This window comes from Nothobranchius furzeri, chromosome 17 (genome assembly GCF_043380555.1).
Source record: "Nothobranchius furzeri strain GRZ-AD chromosome 17, NfurGRZ-RIMD1, whole genome shotgun sequence".
Lineage (NCBI taxonomy): Eukaryota > Metazoa > Chordata > Actinopteri > Cyprinodontiformes > Nothobranchiidae > Nothobranchius > Nothobranchius furzeri.
In genome coordinates, this window is record NC_091757.1 from 58,312,144 (window position 1) to 58,332,227 (window position 20,084).

The window sequence follows — 20,084 nt, forward strand, 5'->3', positions numbered from 1 at the left end:
CTGCCATGTCTACATACCCACTCGAAGACCCTCGTGATAGATCCGGAATATTGAAGTCCTCGGACTTCCCGGCACCGAGGTCTGTAGAAGAAACTGCGGTCCCACTAAACCGGTCTTAGAGTTGTCTCCAGGTCACAACAGACGGATGGAACCGCGCGTCTGGGACTCTGAAGGAGTCTAAACGACATCAGCTTGTTCTGCAGGAACCGTTGCGGTGTCAGCTTCTCAGGTGCAAAAAGGTTTTGACGGCGTATCAAAAGCTTTGATGGTTAAAGAGGTTTTGCTTCAGATGGCCGGTCTGAAGCTTCTCTAGAACCGAGGAAAAACCAGAGTAATCTGGTTCTAATGTTCTCATGTTATGGGTGTGTAGCCAACCAGAGGTTGACAAGTTTGAGGAATATTACCAAGAAACTCAGAAACACGCCTTCTTTGATCCGGAGGCTCTGATCTGGGTAAAGGCTATCTATGTGTCATGGGCTTAACTTTACCTGACTTTGTTCTGGTGTGAGTGCAAATGGTGACGACCTCGTCAAGTAAACATGTGATCAGTCATTAAGCACAGATTAATGAAACATTTCATTATTTTATAATTATTATAAGTAGCCATAAACAAACATTTATTTACTGATTATCTAGCTTATAAGTTTTAGAAGTTCATAATTAATTCTTAAATCTTCTTTCGTCTTTTGTCTGTGAAGCAAGAAGTCTTAGACAAAAGGAGTGCTCTGTGAGGGACCTTGAGGAGAGAATGTTATTGTTGTGATTTCGTTATCCGTGTTCAGAGCTGCAGGCTCTGAGCTCCCGCTGGTGGGATGAAGGCAGGCTGATTTAAAGGGAACACGTGCAGTCTCGTGTCTCCTTGTTGACCGGATGTTGGACGGTCAAACTGGACCTAAAACTGACCATTTGTGGACATTTCATAAGAAACTGCTAAGCGTTAACACATCTCTGATCTTTGTTCATTATAATTTGATGCTAAAGTCAACTTCTACTTTTTAGATTTTCGTAGAAAAAGTCACACATTTGATTTTGATAATTGCAGTTTTCTAATAGAAACAGTTTTTCTTTTTCTCCTGGTTTTAGTTTGCAACACGTTTCACTCTCCAGCATTAACTGACATTTTAATAACGTATTGGTTTAGCCTAAAATTCTAAAGTCCAGTTAACACATCAGGGTTTTTAAAACAATGACACCTCGCATGTCGATAATACACGTCAGACGTACGAGTTCTGGTTCTACAGTGTGTGGTGTGCATCGCAGCAAAAACCACACACTGCACACAACCTGCTTTTGCTCAAGGGCATTTACCGCTGAGACAGGAAATGATGCAATATCAAACATGACTTTCAAGTAAACAAACATGGTGGCAGAGGGAAGCACAGTGAGCCTCCATCGCCTTGCTTTATGATTGGCTACACGTCACAGGCAACATGTTTGTCTATCACAGAAAACCAGACCAAGACAATCCATCATGTCTGAAAGTCTGGATTTATGATCGGAGCGGTTCCAACGTCCTTCTGAACGGACCAGAGCACTCTAACACACCACACATGGTAGGATTATCTGATAAGAAAATCTCTACAGCAGTAACGTAATCATAAGACCGTGTGAGTCACACATGTGCACCAAATCTGCTAAACTTTATGATTTTTTTGGGACAGTAAATAAATGAATAAAATGTTTAGGGGACCTTGGGATTTAGCAACAACAACAAAAAAGGCTTTTCTGTGACAGAAACAAGTTCAATCCTAGCTGGGTGCAGGGAAAGTGATGGACACGTCTTAGGGAGGGCACGTGACTGATTTTGCTGCATTTTCCTGAATGTCAGTGTAAATTAAGAAATACCTATTTGAACCATTGCAGGAAGACAAACACTCAGAAAATAAAGATGTTTAGAAAACAATAGATCAAGACACAAAGTCAAGAAAGAGGAGAAAAACAACAGAAACAGGATGGAAAGAATGCTTTTAATGAACAGCCAGACAGTGAAAATGCTAAATCTATAATTGAGCTTGAACATTGTGTGTGCTTGTGTGGTTTCATCAACAAACTATTGATTTTTCAGTTTCTTTTTCGTGCTGACTAACTTCCTTTTACACAGAACAAATCAGAGAGGTAAATTAAGAAGCCACTTAGCATAACTGCCCTGCTAAGAGGTCTGCACATGCCCACGTACGCACGAGCATCTTAAAGCAACAAAGATAAACATGTGTTCTAATTAAGAATTAATTACACAGCAAAGCCTCTGAGAGAGGTGAAGCTCTGTAGAGAAATAAAAAGGGTCAGAGACAGAGGATGAAGACGCAACGGGGCAGATAGCGTAGCAGAAGTGAAGACCACAAAATAAAAGAAAAAGCCTGGGGTGAAGGAGAAGGGATGAAGGTAAAGAGAGGAGATGGGGATGTTTACATGTTTTCTTTAGAGAGAAATGTTGGTGAAAAGCAACAGAAGACTTTTACTAACAGGTAAAAATTAAACATCTCATGGGAAATGGGAAGGGAAGCCAAGGAACATTAAAATTGTCCAATCTACAAAAACTAAAGGACCTCCAAGACCACAAGAAACAAAGTAAATTGTTGACTCATGTTTGTGTTCTAGTTGTCTACCGGCTGGGTAAGGGTTACGGTTCGGTTCACCTGCTTTTACTTCCTTTCTGCCCACGTTACCAGGTAACTGCCACAGAGAGATGGCTTAGTGAACTAGACCAAATTCTTGCTTTGCAAAGTTTGGTCTAGGAACGCTCCACTGGAACCTCTGCAGCCCCAACAGCATTCTGGCTGGCCAATCACAGCTCTCTAGAGGGGTTTCAAACACATAAAGAGCTGTGATTGGTCCATAATGGTGGGCCAATCATAGTGCTCTATCTGCTTAGTGAAAAAATCACAGAGCTTTATCCGCTTTGTGGGCCAATCAGGGCACTCTATATGCCTGGTGGGTGGGATGATGCAACAGAGTGAAACAAGAGGATGTCACATTCATTGTCCAGTGGAATGCGGAGATCATTTGAAAGACAACGGTAGAACACCCCCCCCCACACACACACACACACACACACACACACACACAACCGAGAGCCGTCAACGGAGCGTTGTCTGGCTTGCCAGGCTAACAGAGAGATGCTTTCTGTTAATTGGGTAAAATATTAGCATCTAAATGCAAAATAATCTAAAAAACAGAACACAACTAAGCATACTCTGTGGAGCTGTCCTTGGTGCTGAAACTGTTATTAATCGTGGGTTTGGTTTCATAAAAAACGGTTTGATACGCCATTGGTAAGTGGTCATGTTTCAACATTTTGACTAATGCTAATTATGTGTGTGTGAAGACAACAAAGGAAAAAAGCAAAGGAGGAAGAACGATGTTTGGGTATTTACAGACACCAGCGACAAAAAGCAACATTCATCTTAACCGTACTAAATGATTCTCCTAATTAAATTTAATTAGTTAATGTCTGTTGGCTTATTTTCCATCTCCTGTGGTTCTCCTTTTGTCTCCCTAAACTCACCTCTCAGTTATACGCAGAAATAAAACTTTTTTTCTTTGCCCGCACTAAAGAAAAATGACTAATAATCTCTCATTTCCCAGAATGGGATTATGTTTTCCACCTTCAGAGAGACTTAACTGGTTATGTGGTATTAAATGTTGAACAGGGGCCTATTTTTGAAGGCATTACTTGATAGTTGCTTTAAAAACCAGAACTCTACCCTGTACCGACCCATCAGCTCTGTTGATGAGCTGACTCTTAACACAGAGGTGGCAGCTGATGGCTGAGGTGGAGTCGGATCACACCAACAGTTTTTCTAAACCAGCAGAAAGCACACCTGATGCAATTATCTGAGAAGCCAAGCTTTCAGGCGGTTTTTCAAACAGCTCAGAGAGAAATTCGACAATTTACTATAGTTGTATTTCTGATTTGTACAAAGTCTGGTTCTCAGATGTGAAATTGTTTAAACTGGACGATGTAAAACTCTTAGAGCTTTCACATGTAGCTCTCTTTGAAGATACGCCTCCGGCTCTTAATTCCATCCCTTTACTTTTCCTTACTTCAAAGACCAGAGAAAAATGAAGCTTTCATCTTGGCGACCTATCACAACAACCCCTCTCAGTGACACACACCTTAAACAACCAACCAATAATCAACACCTGGCCGAGAGCGCTGGTAAACAAATCAGGAAGCCCAAATGGCTTGTAATAGGAGCTATTTCGATGCTTTTACCTAAGGAGAGAGCCAAAAGCGAGATGAAGGGAGGAATAGAAAATTGGTTGTGCAGATATGAGTACGCACAGAAAAATGTTGCTGTTTGCTCCGGCGTGTATTTGTTTTTATGAAAATCAGTCAGTCTGATGCTTGTGTATAGAACGCGGGTTGGGAACGCCTGTTTTAATAAATACTTGTTTAAATGTCATGGGACAACTGTTAGGAAGGATTTGCTGTTGTGTCTCATAATCATTCTTGTTTCATACAATAAAAATGGCAAAATAAATATTTATCTGATTAAATAAATATATTTAAGCGACTAAAACACCCAAAAGTTTTCCTTTTCCTTTTTTGAATTTAAGTTTAAGGATAACACCTTAATCTAACAGCTGGAATGTCTCCCCAGCCTTCATTAGTGTCTACAGGAGTGATAGATCACTAAATGAAACTTGTCAGCTGTGTTCATGATCTAGAACATGCTAGAACCAGACTGCAGTACCACGTAAGTCAGCTCAATTTTAAGTCCCAACAGAGCAGCCTGCCAGTCTGAAGTTGCAAGTGGAATATTCTGGCCACAAGAGGTGATAAGGGCTAGATGGCCTTTCATTAACCCTGTAAAGACTCAGTTTAGCACATACTGGCTAAAGGAAAATTAGAAAATACTCCTTTAAGTTGCAAGTTTCTGAAGATATTTGCAATAAACCCCTTTCAGATGAAGTAATATCAGTGATTTTTCATACTTGATATTTTCAGTACCTTCCATAATGAGCCATGTCAGAACTCTGTCACTTTAAGAAATCAACCTAGCTGGAGCTGACCACTCACACCCATTCCCACTCAGGCTGCTAAAGGTCGAGAAGCTCTGATATCCGGGAGCACCTGTCTTGCAGGTCAGAGGTAGTTCCACTATAATTTCCCCATTTGTGACATCACAAACAGGGACTTTTTGAAACGGCTTGTTTTAGGCACACAGGTCCTGACACCAAACACTGAAAGTAAACAGATGGATGGAAATTTTTCAGGTCTGGAGTGTTTATAGAAGCAGAAAAGATGCACGTGGCAGCACAAAAGGATTTAAATGGTGAGTTTAGCACAACACGTCTCCTTTACAGTAAGATTAATTGCATAGCTTTACTTGTGTTAATAAGTAGTTTTTCTTTAGCAAAAGAAAAGTTGAAAGTCGGGCCCTCATCCACTTCCATAGAAAACAGCACGAGTAAAAGCATCCATAATAATAATGACTATGGCGGTGGGAATGTTTTTAACTGACTCCATTTACAAAAGTTGCGAGCCTTCCCAGTTCTGATCAGATTCTCCGTAAAGAGCAGAACTCTTGAGAAAACTGGGTTTTGTCACCGGGGCTTTGCTGTTTGAAGGAGGGACATCAGGCCAGATTAGCTCTACCTCGGTGCTAATGGAAACGGGAGCTCCTCGTTTTAGCCCGAGGTTGAGCTGAAAGAAGAACTTCCATCTATGAGTTGTGAACACGTAACATAACGGTGGTGCTTTACCCAAATAGAGTAGAAAATAGAATCTTCAACCTGAAGTGGAGCATTGAAATAGAATCTTACATGAAAGAATGTGGTTCGTCTTTTTAAACTGACTTCAGATTAAACAGTAATAACGGTTTAGATGGAATGAAACTAAAAAGCAAGTTTGATGACGAGTGAAGAAAAGCTTTCAGTTACAAGTCTGCCTCCACACAACGCCGCTGATAACTTATAAACGTTTTAGGAACAAGCCTGCTCATTGCGCTTGTGTGAACACTCATGTGTGCCTAGAGGATCTGTAGCAACAGCCAGGGGTGAAAGACATGACCTTTAAAACGTCGGTTACCCTGGAGATACAGGGTAAGGCCAGCAATCAACAAGATGGCTGATAGGAGGAGGAAGATAATCTGGTAAATCCAAACTCACCTGAGCCAGTGGGACGATGCCCTGGATGTCGGCGTTGCTGATGTAGAGGTGCGAGACTTTCTCCACTTGCCTTGGAGCCGTCTGTGTGCTGGAGGGGTATTCCACCGTCCAGTGTAGAGTCTGCGTCGGCACCAAGTTAATCACGTTGTCCACCTCAAAGTCCAGCTGCATCACCTTGTACGAGGAGCTGTCTAAGCTGCAAAAGCAAGAAGAAAACGTCTGAGGGAAGTATTCAACATATTTATTGGTTTCTTATGATTCTTTGACAATCAGGGAACACAGAAAGCGAGGATGAGCATTTTCAAAGGTTTTAGCATAAAATTGTGCTCTCAACACAATCATTTGTCTAGAAATTAGTTTAAATTTTCCTCTGAGTTCTTAAAATGAAAGTTAGAACTTAACACAACTAGAACACACACACACACACGGTCACGCGCACACAGACACACACACGCACACACACACACACACACACGCACACTATCACACACACACACACACACACACACACACACACACACACACACACACACACACACACGCACACGCACACACACATGACTGGAGGGACTGTGGTCAGGTTTAGAATCAGTTAAAATTGCTTGACAGGAATTGAAGGACGTACAAAACTAATCCCAGCAGGGTGCGTTGATGTTACTTTGAGAGCAAAGAGACATAAAACTCGATACGCCTAACGTGTGTTCGTCACAATGAGACAAAACCTCTTACGGGTTCAGATACCAACAGCAAATACTCCCAGTTCACACTCAGTGCAACACAAACGGTAAAACGTTCAACACACTCCACCGCCGACTGTTCCACAGCGACGAGAGCGATACTAATCTAGATTCAGTTCAGTAACCAACAATCATTCTGTTGCTGGTCGACTGACCGCTCCATGAAAACAAAACTAAACACATAAACTGTTGTAATCCATCAACACCCAAAACATATCCACAACCCAGTTTAAACATGTTTAAGCCTATGAGATAAAAAACACACACGATGCTGTAAATTACAGGTCAGATCCAGCAGCTGGGCTGGTACCTGCTGTCTGTCTGAGGGACGCCGTGCGTTAGTCTGCAGAGACGGGGTGAGTGATGTGTTACAAAGCTGGATTAAGGAGGAGAAACTGATGGATGTCAGCTCCCCTTGACCTCGTTCACTTCCCCATCGTGCCAGGCTCCCTGTCATCATTTGTCTCCTGTATCCACCGTCGCTTGGGTCTCTTATCAGACCAGACCTGAAATCAGGTAGTTATTATAGCGCTCCTTTAGAGGAGAGCTGCTTGTTCTGCAGTTCCCTTCAGATATCAGAGTCCGACACAGACAAAGCAGCAATCTAAACCGTACTGAAATATCAATAATCGTGTTTTCATCAGTCAAGTGACAATAAAATGCATTTTCATTGTATTTATCTTTAAAAACTCTGTAGCTTTCTCATTTTATTTTATGTTTTTACCAGCAGAACATCATTTTTCATTACAGTACGTCACACAGGAGTACGCGGAGGGCGACATCGTCCTCTGCTGCCCCCACGTAAACGGAAGCAACGCCACGAACAGCTGGCTGCTCTGACGAAGGCGGACGTTCGGCCGAAACATGACGGCTAAAGGTAAACAACATCGAATTAGTGCACTGTGTTGAATAAGAGAAAAGATGATTGCCCTTCATGTTGTAATGAGGTTTGCTATCAACAAAAACTGATGACATGATGAAGTGAGAAAGAAGACATTCATGATGGAAACAAAGATATTAGACGTTTTATTTAGAGTCCTCCGTGTAAGTACGTATTCTTTGCAACCGCCATGTTCCGTGTTGTTTAATCTGAAAGGACACATTAGCACCGCCCCCATTTGAAATTTTACACGGATAACCTGCAAACACTACACAGGTGTACACACATGCAGACCGAGACACAATACCCTGTCACTCTCACTCTCTGTTGCTGTCTTCTCACTCTCGAAGACACGCAAACACAGACAGTGCACGTGCAACACGCTCCTCCCTCTGTCCAACCAATGCAACACACGCACGCACACACACACACGCACGCACACACACACACACACACACACACTTGTACAAGGAACTGTCCAAAAATTGTTGAGTGTGTTTTGGTGCAGTGTAATCACTGGAGCTGAAAAAGCAATGTGTCTGCAGTGACAGGTTCATTCAGGTGTTAGCTCCGTCCCGAGCACTAGGCTCTGAAACAATATTACACTGTCCTCTAGCACACACACACACACACACACACACACACACACACACACACACACACACACACACACACACACACACACACACACACACACACACACAGAGCACTAAAAACCAACCAAATGAAGCCGCTGCAGAAGTTCACGCTTTTTCACAACTTCTAGGCTCGTTTTCACCGAGGAGACGTGTGGCTACCGCCCCGGTTACCGACACTAATGTACGATCTACACATTTAGATGAACATGGGCTTTTTTTCTGTTCTGCAGCCAAATCACTAGAGCACTTTTACAGTTAATGTTGTTTGATGATTAGTGATACACAAAAAATATTGAAAATATTGATACTGAAAAATAAAAATATGAAGAAAGCTTAAAAACAAGAAACAGTCCAGAATGAGCAGAAACATGGACAGAATTCTACTTTTTTCATATATACACTGTGTGTGTGTGTGTGTGTGTGTGTGTGTGTGTTAGAGAACATCAGGGTATCGGACGTCGGTTAAAAGATCCCAGACCTTAAGTGTTATTTGTACCATCTAACATCTTACACACACCTCATGAACTTCCGTGCTGCTAGACAATAATGTTTAATGTTAGGAAATAGAGACACCTCTGCAGCAGCAGTCTGCTATAACTAATCAAATGTGATTTATAAGAAAGCTGTCTAATAAGACATCTCCTTTAACACTTCCAAAGCTGAAAATTTACGCTGGAAAATGGGTTTTGATTTTGTTTTGTAACAACAGATTAGTAGCTTAGCACCAAACAAGGACAGGCTTAAAATAACTCTCCTCTGGCAGCAGCGAGCGTCTTCTGAGAGCACTGCTTGGACTGCCTATTTCTAGAGTCTCGGAGCTGATTAGGAGAAATTATTGACTTGTTTTCTGTCTCTTTATCTATTTAGCCGTCAGTTAAGTGACCTTGTTTCCAGGCAGTCAGATAAAATCGTGTTTGCAGCTCCATCTTTAATGTTGACAACCTTTTACATGATTGTGTCCCACTACTGAGTTTCATTCCCAACATTTATTCTACACATTTTATCAATCAGAGAATAAATATCTGCAAACTTGATTATTAGGAATTCAGAGGTTTTTGCACCGTGACCATTTCTGTGAGCATGCCTTGGAGTTCCCACATGGCTAGAAGAGTTGGTGCCAAAGTGCAAGCAGCATTCATGAAGGGAATTCCTCAAATGCTTCAGAACGTTTGCAAGAGTTCCCAGTTTCTTTGTGCAAACCTCGGGGACTTTCTCTGGTCGCTGAGATTTGGGTTAAATAATTTACGAACAGTTTTATTTTTCTATCAACTTCATTTCCACGAGTCAGCGTTTAAAGGTGTGGCAGTTCAGGTGTGTGTGTGTGTGTGACTGACAGTTTACTCTAAAGCCTGGCGTATACTTGTCCATCACGTTGGCTGACAGAGAGACGCAGCGCTAGCGCGCATCAACCCAAAGGCTCTGTGGCAAATCCACAGAGGGGGATTCTTGACTTGTTCGTTGAAAGTGACGTAAATCGCAGGCCTGTGATTGGTCAGAATACCACTTCCTTTGAATTTGTCAACCGCAACACCACCCAACCTCCACCAAAAGATAAATGATTAAGTAATTAAATATATAAATAAATAATATAGAAAATAAACAAGTGCCACAGATACCTGGTGGCTGACACTGAACAGATGGGAGAATGCAGAGCAGTCTGACGTGAACATGTTTACACAAGTTATTAAAGGAAGACCAAGATGAAAGAGGAATGTGTGTTAAGCCTCTGAAGTAAATAAACACAACACAAATACAAATACACAGCAGTACATTCACCATGGCGGACCAGAGTCATGTCTGCAATGATGACAGAAAATAGTGATGCTTTGGTAGGCGCCTCAAATAGAGACAAAATTCTGTTTTATTCTAACAAAAAGAAACACTTTGTCTGGTGACTTTAGCTGCCGGTGGATCTTCTGTAATTCAGACCCGTTTGGTGACCTCTTATTGGTCCGTCCGCCTGAAGAGAAGCAGGGGGTGAAGGAATAAATACAATCTCTACGTCCAGACCACAAATCCAGTCTTTAAAACATAGACACAGCCAGTCGTTCCACGTAGGCAGTGCTGCGAGGACAGGGTGCATTATCAAAGAACACCGTAGGAAAGTGGTGGTCTCAGGGGAAATTCAAAGGACAACGGAGAACAAACATATACACTCATGCACCAACAGACATCTACCGCTGGCAAGGACGGAAAAGGGAAGCATCCCCTGGGAGGAGACAAGACAGGAAAAGAAGGATGGAAATGAGAAAAGAAGAAAACGTGACAAAAGAACAATTCTTTTCTTTTTGCTTAGAGGAAGGTGTCACTTAGCAGCATTTTCCCCTCAGCACCTGCACAGCCACTGGCTGACAGCAGGTGTGTGTGTGTGTGTGCACGTGTGTGTGTGTGTGTGTGCGTGCGGGCGTGTGTGTGTGCACGTGTGTGTGTGTGCGTGCGGGCGTGTGTGTGTGTGTGTGTGTGTGTGTGTGCGTGCGGGCGTGTGTGTGTGTGTGTGTGTGCACGTGTGTGTGTGTGTGTGCGTGCGGGCGTGTGTGTACGTGTGTGTGTGTGTGTGTGCGTGCGGGCGTGTGTGTGTGTGCACGTGTGTGTGTGTGTGTGTGTGTGTGTGTGTGTGTGCGTGCGGGTGTGTGTGTGTGTGCGTGCGGGCGTGTGTGTGTGTGTGCACGTGTGTGTGTGTGTGTGTGTGTGCGTGCGGGCGTGTGTGTGCACGTGTGTGTGTGTGTGCACGTGTGTGTGTGTGTGTGTGTGTGTGTGCGTGCGGGCGTGTGTGTGTGTGCACGTGTGTGTGTGTGTGCGTGCGGGCGTGTGTGTGTGTGTGTGTGCGTGCGGGCGTGTGTGTGTGTGTGTGCACGTGTGTGTGTGTGTGTGTGCACGTGTGTGTGTGTGTGTGTGTGCGTGTGTGTGTGTGTGTGTGCGTGTGTGTGTGTGCGCGTGTGTGTGTGTGTGTGTGTGTGTGTGTGTGTGTGTGTGTGCGCGTGTGTGTGTGTGCGCGTGTGTGTGTGTGCGCGTGTGTGTGTGTGCGTGTGTGTGTGTGCGCGCGTGTGTGTGTGCGCGTGTGTGTGTGTGTGTGTGTGTGCGTGTGTGTGTGTGTGTGTGTGTGTGTGTGTGTGTGTGTGCGCGTGTGTGTGTGTGTGCGCGTGTGTGTGTGTGCGTGTGTGTGTGTGCGCGCGTGTGTGTGTGCGCGTGTGTGTGTGTGTGCGTGTGTGTGTGTGCGTGTGTGTGTGTGTGTGTGTGTGTGTGTGTGTGTGTGTGTTATTCTTTTAGAAAACAAAATTATAAAACTGTTGAGAAGATGGACGAACAGACAGATGGATGGATGGATGGACAGACAGACAGACAGACGGACGGATGGATGGACGGACAGATGGATGGATGGATGGATAGATGGACGGACGGATGGATGGACGGGTGGATGGATGGATGGATGGATGGATGGAGGGACGGACAGACAGACAGACAGACGGACGGACGGACGGACGGATGGGTGGACGGACGGACGGACGGACGGACAGACAGACAGACGGACGGATGGATGGACGGACAGATGGATGGATGGAGGGACGGACAGACAGACAGACAGACGGACGGATGGACGGACGGACGGATGGGTGGATGGACGGACGGACGGATGGATGGATGGATGGCTGAGTGGATGGATGGATGGATGGATGGATGGCTGAGTGGATGGATGGATGGATGGATGGGTGAGTGGATGGATGGATGGACAGACGGACGGATGGATGGATGGATGGATGGCTGAGTGGATGGATGGATGGATGGATGGGTGAGTGGATGGATGGATGGACAGATGGATGGATGGATGGGTGAGTGGATGGATGGACAGACGGACGGATGGATGGATGGATGGGTGAGTGGATGGATGGATGGACAGACAGACGGATGGATGGATGGATTGTGAGTGAGGGTTTGGTTGCGTGGGGAGAAGCTCCACAGAGAAACCCGTCTGAACCTGCGAGGGACAACTGGACTCAGAGACAACACAGAGCCTCAGAAGACCTGTGAGGTTTAGCTTTGGACTGACCCCAAAACCGCGTCTGATCGCTCGTGTAAAAATATCACCGCGTGTGTTTTAAGTCCCCGCCTGGCAGTCTATCAGCATTTTGCTCTTAGTGCCTTCAGCTCAATGTGCCCTTGGCTGCAATGTGGAAGCAAACATCAATCCAGCAAACACACCTTTGAGTCCTTTTACCTGGGCTTAGCTTCCACTGATCAGCTGTTGGATCAGTTTCAAAAAGTCAAAAGGTTTCAGGAGAAAAAAGAGACTGATCTATTTTAAACCCGTCGTATTGAAATGTCGCTGGATTTATACGACTCTATACTATAAAATGTTACTAAAACACCTTTTGCATGTGAAATATAGATTTCTGTGATCGCAGCATCTGTTGCAGATAATGACATTAAAATTACAAATTGCACACTTCTACAAAGTATACGTTGTATTTGGTTGATTTGCTTACCTGCAACAAATACCTACTATGCTGCACAAATAATGCATTAAACTGATTAATACACAGAACATGATAAACATAAGACTGCATATTAAATAAATGAAAAGTCGAGCTTTGATTTGGTTTAAAGTTCTATGGAGATTATTCATGCTCGCTGGACACAACTTTTAATGAATATTAATGAATGTTGAGGGTTGTTGACAGACATATTTACATGTAAACATTTTATCGAAAGATTTTACAAACAGAAAGCTAAAAAGTAATGTTTTTCAGAAACATTTACCTAATTGTTATTTTTATTGAACTCTTTCACTTCAAATACATCATTGCATGCAGAAACGAAGTGGGAGTGTATTTGCACATGCGGGTGTGAGATGGAGGGAGTGTGTGTGTGTTTCTGAGCTGTCAAGATTCCAGTGAGGTTGTCACCAGGAGGACAGAGGGGACTCGTGGGGAATGAGCTTGCAGAAACAAAGGACAGATTCAGGCTAACGTTCACGTTTGAACCAGCACACACATATTGTATCCTACATGCGCAGGCTCCAAAGATTAATGCAGCTTTCACTCTAATATAAAGTGAATTTTGATACAAGGAAGCGCCTGCATACACTACATTACTTAACTAGTCATTAAAATGTGTCAACATAACCTCCAAACATCTGTTCTGAAGCAGAGAGCTGATAGAAGACAGGAGGACAAATCAATAGTACCGAGCTGCTGGGGAAAGACACCCTGACACAGTGATTCTCAGCGTTTCACTTCTCCTAAAGGTAGACGTTTTTATTCAAACACACATTAAACTTAAGTCAAAGCTTAAAAACTATTGTTTTAGCATGTCTCCGCATGCTACTGGACAACAGACAACATGACGCACTCACTAGTCTACCATACACTGTCAAAGTAGATGTAAATACATCCTTTTTCTAAATAAAGGACTAAAGTACCCTGTCTGCTGTCAACTCAAACAAAAGCCCAAGTCTAAAAAGTCCAAAGATGATACCAAAGCCGTTTCAAATTAACCGTCGCCATTTTAGTTCCACTCAGTCGCAGTAACATCCTGCCAACCAAGCCCATAGAGCGCAGTGATTGGCCCACAAAACAGACTGCTGTGATTAGCACGCCAACAAACTGGCCGGGGCTGCAGAGATTCCAGTGGAGCATGGCTCCTCAGACATGCAAAGGCGAATCATCTCGCTGCTATTATCTATCTAGATTTCTAGGCTAGATCTTTCCAGTACATTCTGGAACATGAGTGGTACTCCAACAACCTTTTGTTTTCCTTTTGTCTGACAAGGTTGGTGGCAGTAGCTCAAGCCAGCATTAGCAGTAGCTAAGTCCCACATTAGCAGTAGCTCAGTCCAACATTAGCAGTAGCTCAGGCCAGCATTAGCAGTAGCTCAGTCCGACATTAGCAGTAGCTCAGTCCGACATTAGCAGTAGCTCAGGCCAGCATTAGCAGTAGCTCAGTCCAACATTAGCAGTAGCTCAGGCCAACATTAGCAGTAGCTCAGGCCAACATTAGCAGTAGCTCAGGCCAGCATTAGCAGTAGCTCAGTCCAACATTAGCAGTAGCTCAGTCCAACATTAGCAGTAGCTCAGGCCAGCATTAGCAGTAGCTCAGGCTGACATTAGCAGTAGCTCAGTCCAACATTAGCAGTAGCTCAGGCCAGCATTAGCAGTAGCTCAGTCCAACATTAGCAGTAGCTCAGGCCAACATTAGCAGTAGCTCAGGCCAACATTAGCAGTAGCTCAGGCCAACATTAGCAGTAGCTCAGTCCAACATTAGCAGTAGCTCAGTCCAACATTAGCAGTAGCTCAGGCCAGCATTAGCAGTAGCTCAGGCTGACATTAGCAGTAGCTCAGTCCGACATTAGCAGTAGCTCAGTCCGACATTAGCAGTAGCTCAGGTCAGCATTAGCAGTAGCTCAGTCCAACATTAGCAGTAGCTCAGGCCAGCATTAGCAGTAGCCCAGTCCGACATTAGCAGTAGCTCAGTCCGACATTAGCAGTAGCTCAGGCCAGCATTAGCAGTAGCTCAGGCCAGCATTAGCAGTAGCTCAGTCCAACATTAGCAGTAGCTCAGGCCAGCATTAGCAGTAGCTCAGGCCAGCATTAGCAGTAGCTCAGGCCAGCATTAGCAGTAGCTCAGTCCGACATTAGCAGTAGCTCAGTCCGACATTAGCAGTAGCTCAGGCCAGCATTAGCAGTAGCTCAGTTCAACATTAGCAGTAGCTCAGTCCAGCATTAGCAGTAGCTCAGTCCGACATTAGCAGTAGCTCAGGCCAGCATTAGCAGTAGCTCAGTCCGACATTAGCAGTAGCTCAGGCCAGCATTAGCAGTAGCTCAGGCCAGCATTAGCAGTAGCTCAGGCCAGCATTAGCAGTAGCTCAGGCCAACATTAGCAGTAGCTCAGTCCAACATTAGCAGTAGCTCACTCCAGCATTAGCAGTAGCTCAGGCCAGCATTAGCAGTAGCTCAGGCCAGCATTAGCAGTAGCTCAGGCCAACATTAGCAGTAGCTCAGTCCAACATTAGCAGTAGCTCAGTCCAACATTAGCAGTAGCTCAGTCCAGCATTAGCAGTAGCTCAGGCCAGCATTAGCAGTAGCTCAGTCCGACATTAGCAGTAGCTCAGGCCAGCATTAGCAGTAGCTCAGGCCAACATTAGCAGTAGCTCAGTCCAACATTAGCAGTAGCTCAGTCCGACATTAGCAGTAGCTCAGGCCAGCATTAGCAGTAGCTCAGTCCGACATTAGCAGTAGCTCAGGCCAGCATTAGCAGTAGCTCAGTCCGACATTAGCAGTAGCTCAGGCCAGCATTAGCAGTAGCTCAGGCCAGCATTAGCAGTAGCTCAGTCCAACATTAGCAGTAGCTCAGTCCAACATTAGCAGTAGCTCAGGCCAGCATTAGCAGTAGCTCAGTCCGACATTAGCAGTAGCTCAGGCCAGCATTAGCAGTAGCTCAGGCCAGCATTAGCAGTAGCTCTGGCTAACGTTGATGTGATTAGCATTATTTAAATAGCTGACGTTGAGGTGGGTTTGGACATGCTAGTGTAAGGGTGTGTGTCTAATTTTAGGACGTGTTAAATCACATTTCTCGTGTTGGAAAAGGCCCGTTTGATCAGAAGGCAGGTTGGAGACGGCACAGACTCGATGCAACATTAAACATCCCAAGCTGCTTGGCTTTGAATTCTTGGAAACCTTTAAACACAAAGTTCATATTTGGCCAGTGAATGACCATGTCGTCTTGACAAAACAAGCTAGCCTGTAAAAGTACACATTTTTCCCACTGAAGAGTTGAAGAATAATGAACCACTTTTTATCTTTAGTTCTAAGAATGCTGGGACTGCCCTGTTGAGCTCTGACGTCACTAGACATGATACTTTCCACTCTGTTCTCAATAAATAATTGTATCTGCAGCTCTTTGTTGCCTCAAACTTCAACTGTTTTTGTTGTTGTCATTTTCTTCAAAGCGAGGCACCCAGGAGGCATCCTAATTGGAAGGTCCAACAGTTTCAACTGGTCTGATGGATTCTCTCAGATGTTTGAGGTGTTGCAGTTTATTCACCGTTATACCTGAACTAGAATAAACGAGATAGAGAACGATGTACAGATCCCATTCTGTTCTCAGTGTCCAGCCTCCACATTGTTCCACGCTTATCGTTCTTTTGTTTTTACGTTCTCTGTCAATGCGTTTTCTTTTGTTATATTTCCTTTCTTGTCTGCATTTCTATCCATCTGAATGCACAAAGACACTTTGCTGATTTGTAATCCCCCATTTCCAGATCACCAACAGATTTCATCTCATCCCTGTCTAACCTTCCTCGTTTCTGCCTAAAACATCTATCTGTGACTCCAACACACATGGACACACACATCCACGCTGCTTGTTTGCTTTAATCATTCACCCATTAAACGTTATTCTTTAGTCACTCTTTTCACCACCAACTGAACATTCTCTGTTGTTGTCACAAGAGAACAAAGTTCACAAGGACCGGTGCGCAACATGCAAATGCTTTTAGAAGAGGCTCAAGAATGGGACGCGAGTGTGTTGTCTGCTCCTCTGCATAAATATGCATGCATGCATAAACATATTTAAATATTAAATATGAGTCAAAATTTTCATTTCAGGTCTTGAAATTTTGGGAAACATAAAAAATGAAGATCTATGAAAAGGAACCACAACAACACAAATATTCGTTCAAACCAACTACAATGTCATAAAAGGTTTTAGAGCAGCATCCGTGAAGCAGGAAGACACTCAGCAGACTCATTTTGAATGAAGAAACAATTTAACAGTTCATCACTAAATCAACTAAATCAGCTGTGTGTAAGATCAAAACGATGCAGGAAACATGCTGGAAGCAGCAGTGGCATGTCAGGACCCTTTCACTAAATCCAGCAGGGACTGGACTGGCACTCTGAAGTTGCAAGTGCAAAATACTGGCCACAGGGGGTGGTAGGGATTTGAGTGACATTTCATAAACCATGTGAAAGGTCATTTTTCCAAATATTGGCTCAAGAAAATTATTAACAAAGAAGAAGAAGTTGCATAGTATGCCTGTAAGGTACTAACTCGGATACTGTTGCTGGAGCAGTTGGCTGCAGAACTATTTGCACTCTCCACACAACACAACAGAACGTTATGATGTAAACCGTAATCATGGCAACAATTTCCAAAGATCTATAGTTTTCTATCACTACTTCTCTAAAGATTAAAATAGCAGTCAGACCATTTCAACTTCTCAATAAAAACTTTCATCTCTTCCCTCTTGTTTACATTTCAGCTGAGTTGATTGTTCCAACCTCCTGGTCATAAACACCAAAACTTCTCTGCACCCAGCTTCTAGCCCAATCCAAAAATGAGAATCATCAGAAAAGATCCACAGGATTCAGCTAAAGTGTTGAGAATAATAGGTCAAAATAAGTTGTACAATTACTGTACCCTGTGGTACTCCTCTGCTGGTGACCATCTTGTTAGACATCCAACCCTTTACTGTAATCTTGCCTGCCATGTGAAAAGTCTACAAATGAAACCTTTTCCCCTCTGAGTGAATGAATCTGGACAAAACAACCTGTCCAGACACCTTGGGTATTTGTAGACACATGTTGCACCATAAACCATTTTGCTTTTTTATGCTCTTAAAATGTCCCTAAACCTTACAAACGTCCTAAAAACCTCTTCTTGATACAAAGATTTCAGGGTAGTTCGAGCATCTACAGTATCACAGTTGAACATCTTCTGATTTGTTCAGAAATTAGGTGCAAGAAAAATTACAGAAGTAGATCTGTGACTACCTTTGATCAGAGTTTCCCCTGAAATCTTTGATTTTATGGTGGGATAGACTGAGTATTTTTTAGGAAGATTGCAATAATGTTTGTTCTGATTCTCGCTTTATTGGATCCTTTTGCACATGAATCATATTTTGCTTAGTTTCTCACAGAGAGACACATACAGAGTCATATTACCGATCTGCAGGGCCGGGTTGGAAAACACCTGAAACAACACTCGCCCTTAAAAAAAAGACCTCTGCAGAAATTAGACTACAAGGTGAAACTTTTGAGGTTGTCACCTAAAACATGCTCTCTCTCACTGCTCTAACATACGGACATAGAAACACAAAAACTCATTTTCTATATGAGGTTCTTTTCCCCATTTTTAGAGGAAAATTACAGCTGTTCTCCATTTTCTTTGATATTTTTGTGCTTTCAGGATTTTTTTCTCAGAGAGGAGAAGACATTCTTTAGAGATATAGCTCACGTAGCCATGACACTGCAAAAAGTCAATCAGTTAAATTTAGTTCCAGCAAATATCACTTGTCTGAGATGTAAAATGTGCCTGGCTCTGTGGAGCAAGGATCTGGTGTCTCATTTATCAAGCTTGCTTACGCACAAAACGGGGTCGGAAAACTGCGTAAGCAACTTTCCACACAAACTTTGGGATTTATGAAAGAAAACTTGGTGGAAAAATGTGCACAACTATAAGCTGACTAAGGACCTGGCTTATGCACATGCTGGACATGGAGAGCACCTGCAGTGCTGCTGCTGAGAAGATACAATTATGAAATCCTGCAGCTTTATCACTTGTACCGCTTCGTTTTCACACAGAGCAAGACCCCCCACACGCACACACACGCACGCACATACACACACACAGCCTGAAGCGCAGAATACTGAATGCAGAATATCAGCAGGGGGACAGATTGAGACAGAACATCATGCGTCTGTGACAGTGTGTGTCCTGTCACTGTGACCCGATTGATCATGTGACCTGGCTACTTGGATGAGGGGGATCTTGGTTTGGCTGACTGGGTTTGGCTGAGTCTGGGGATCGAATCCCGATTGGACCATTTTTTATCTCCGCCACAGATCTCTCTGAAGAAGTCAGCATTGACGGCTTCAGCAAAGCTGTGCCACTCTGTGGATTTTCTCTTATTTGTTTTGCAAAAGCACTTCCTTTCATTTCTCCACCTCACCCACAGGTACCTCAACTTCTGCTTGTGAAATAGCGCTTCCTTGATCTGATCATGATCGAAATGCTGCAACAGCCGGCTTATGTATATGCATGAGGTCCACAAGGCGCTTTGCATTGACCATTTATGGCAGTAAGTGGGCGTGGTGAGGGCGGGATGCGACTAAAAAGCAGCTGAGAAACATTCTGGTTAGTCTCTGATTCATGAAGCGGAGATTGCGTGCAGCTGTGTGTCCTCCATGTTTGATAGATCACACACCTGCTGGGCGTACAGTAAGTACATGTTTTTGCTGAGCTTAAGTACGGTTTTGGTAAGGATTCTACGCCATGTTTGATAAATGAGACCCCTGGTCAGTGGTTCCCCTCGGCTGTGTTGTGTCGGCCATGGTATTTACAGCACAGTTTAATGTGTTTTGATTTGATCCTATTTTATTTCCTTTGACCTCATCTGGAGGTCAAAAGGTGCTGAAATTTAAATAATAATCATAATTTACGGGGGCAGTTTGGTGATTGTTGTATTGTGTTTGGACTGTGAACATTTAGTTTTATTTGAATATTATTATTATTTGATAAATATCCACAACCTGACTATTATCTTCAATATATATTTACACAAAGTCCCTTTAACCTGAGAGACACGTTATAAAGAGATTTACATTCATGCAGCTAATGGAACAGACGGCATTAGGTCAGGAGGTTGTTGTTAAAACGTCGCTGGTCCAATGGGCTTGTTCTCCTGCTCACATGTCAAAATGTGCTTGGGCGAGACAGCGA

At 43.6% G+C, this 20,084-nt stretch overlaps 1 protein-coding gene across 1 annotated transcript in view; it reads right to left on the reverse strand.

The window, feature by feature from the left end:
* The window catches only part of si:dkey-215k6.1 (transmembrane protein 132D), a 285,229-nt gene that overhangs the window by 68,325 nt on the left and 196,820 nt on the right, over positions 1-20,084 (reverse strand). Inside the window, exon 5 of the mRNA XM_070546396.1 lies at positions 6,115-6,310. Within this exon, the coding sequence (XP_070402497.1) occupies positions 6,115-6,310 (196 nt within the window). The remainder of the gene's footprint in view (positions 1-6,114; positions 6,311-20,084) is intronic.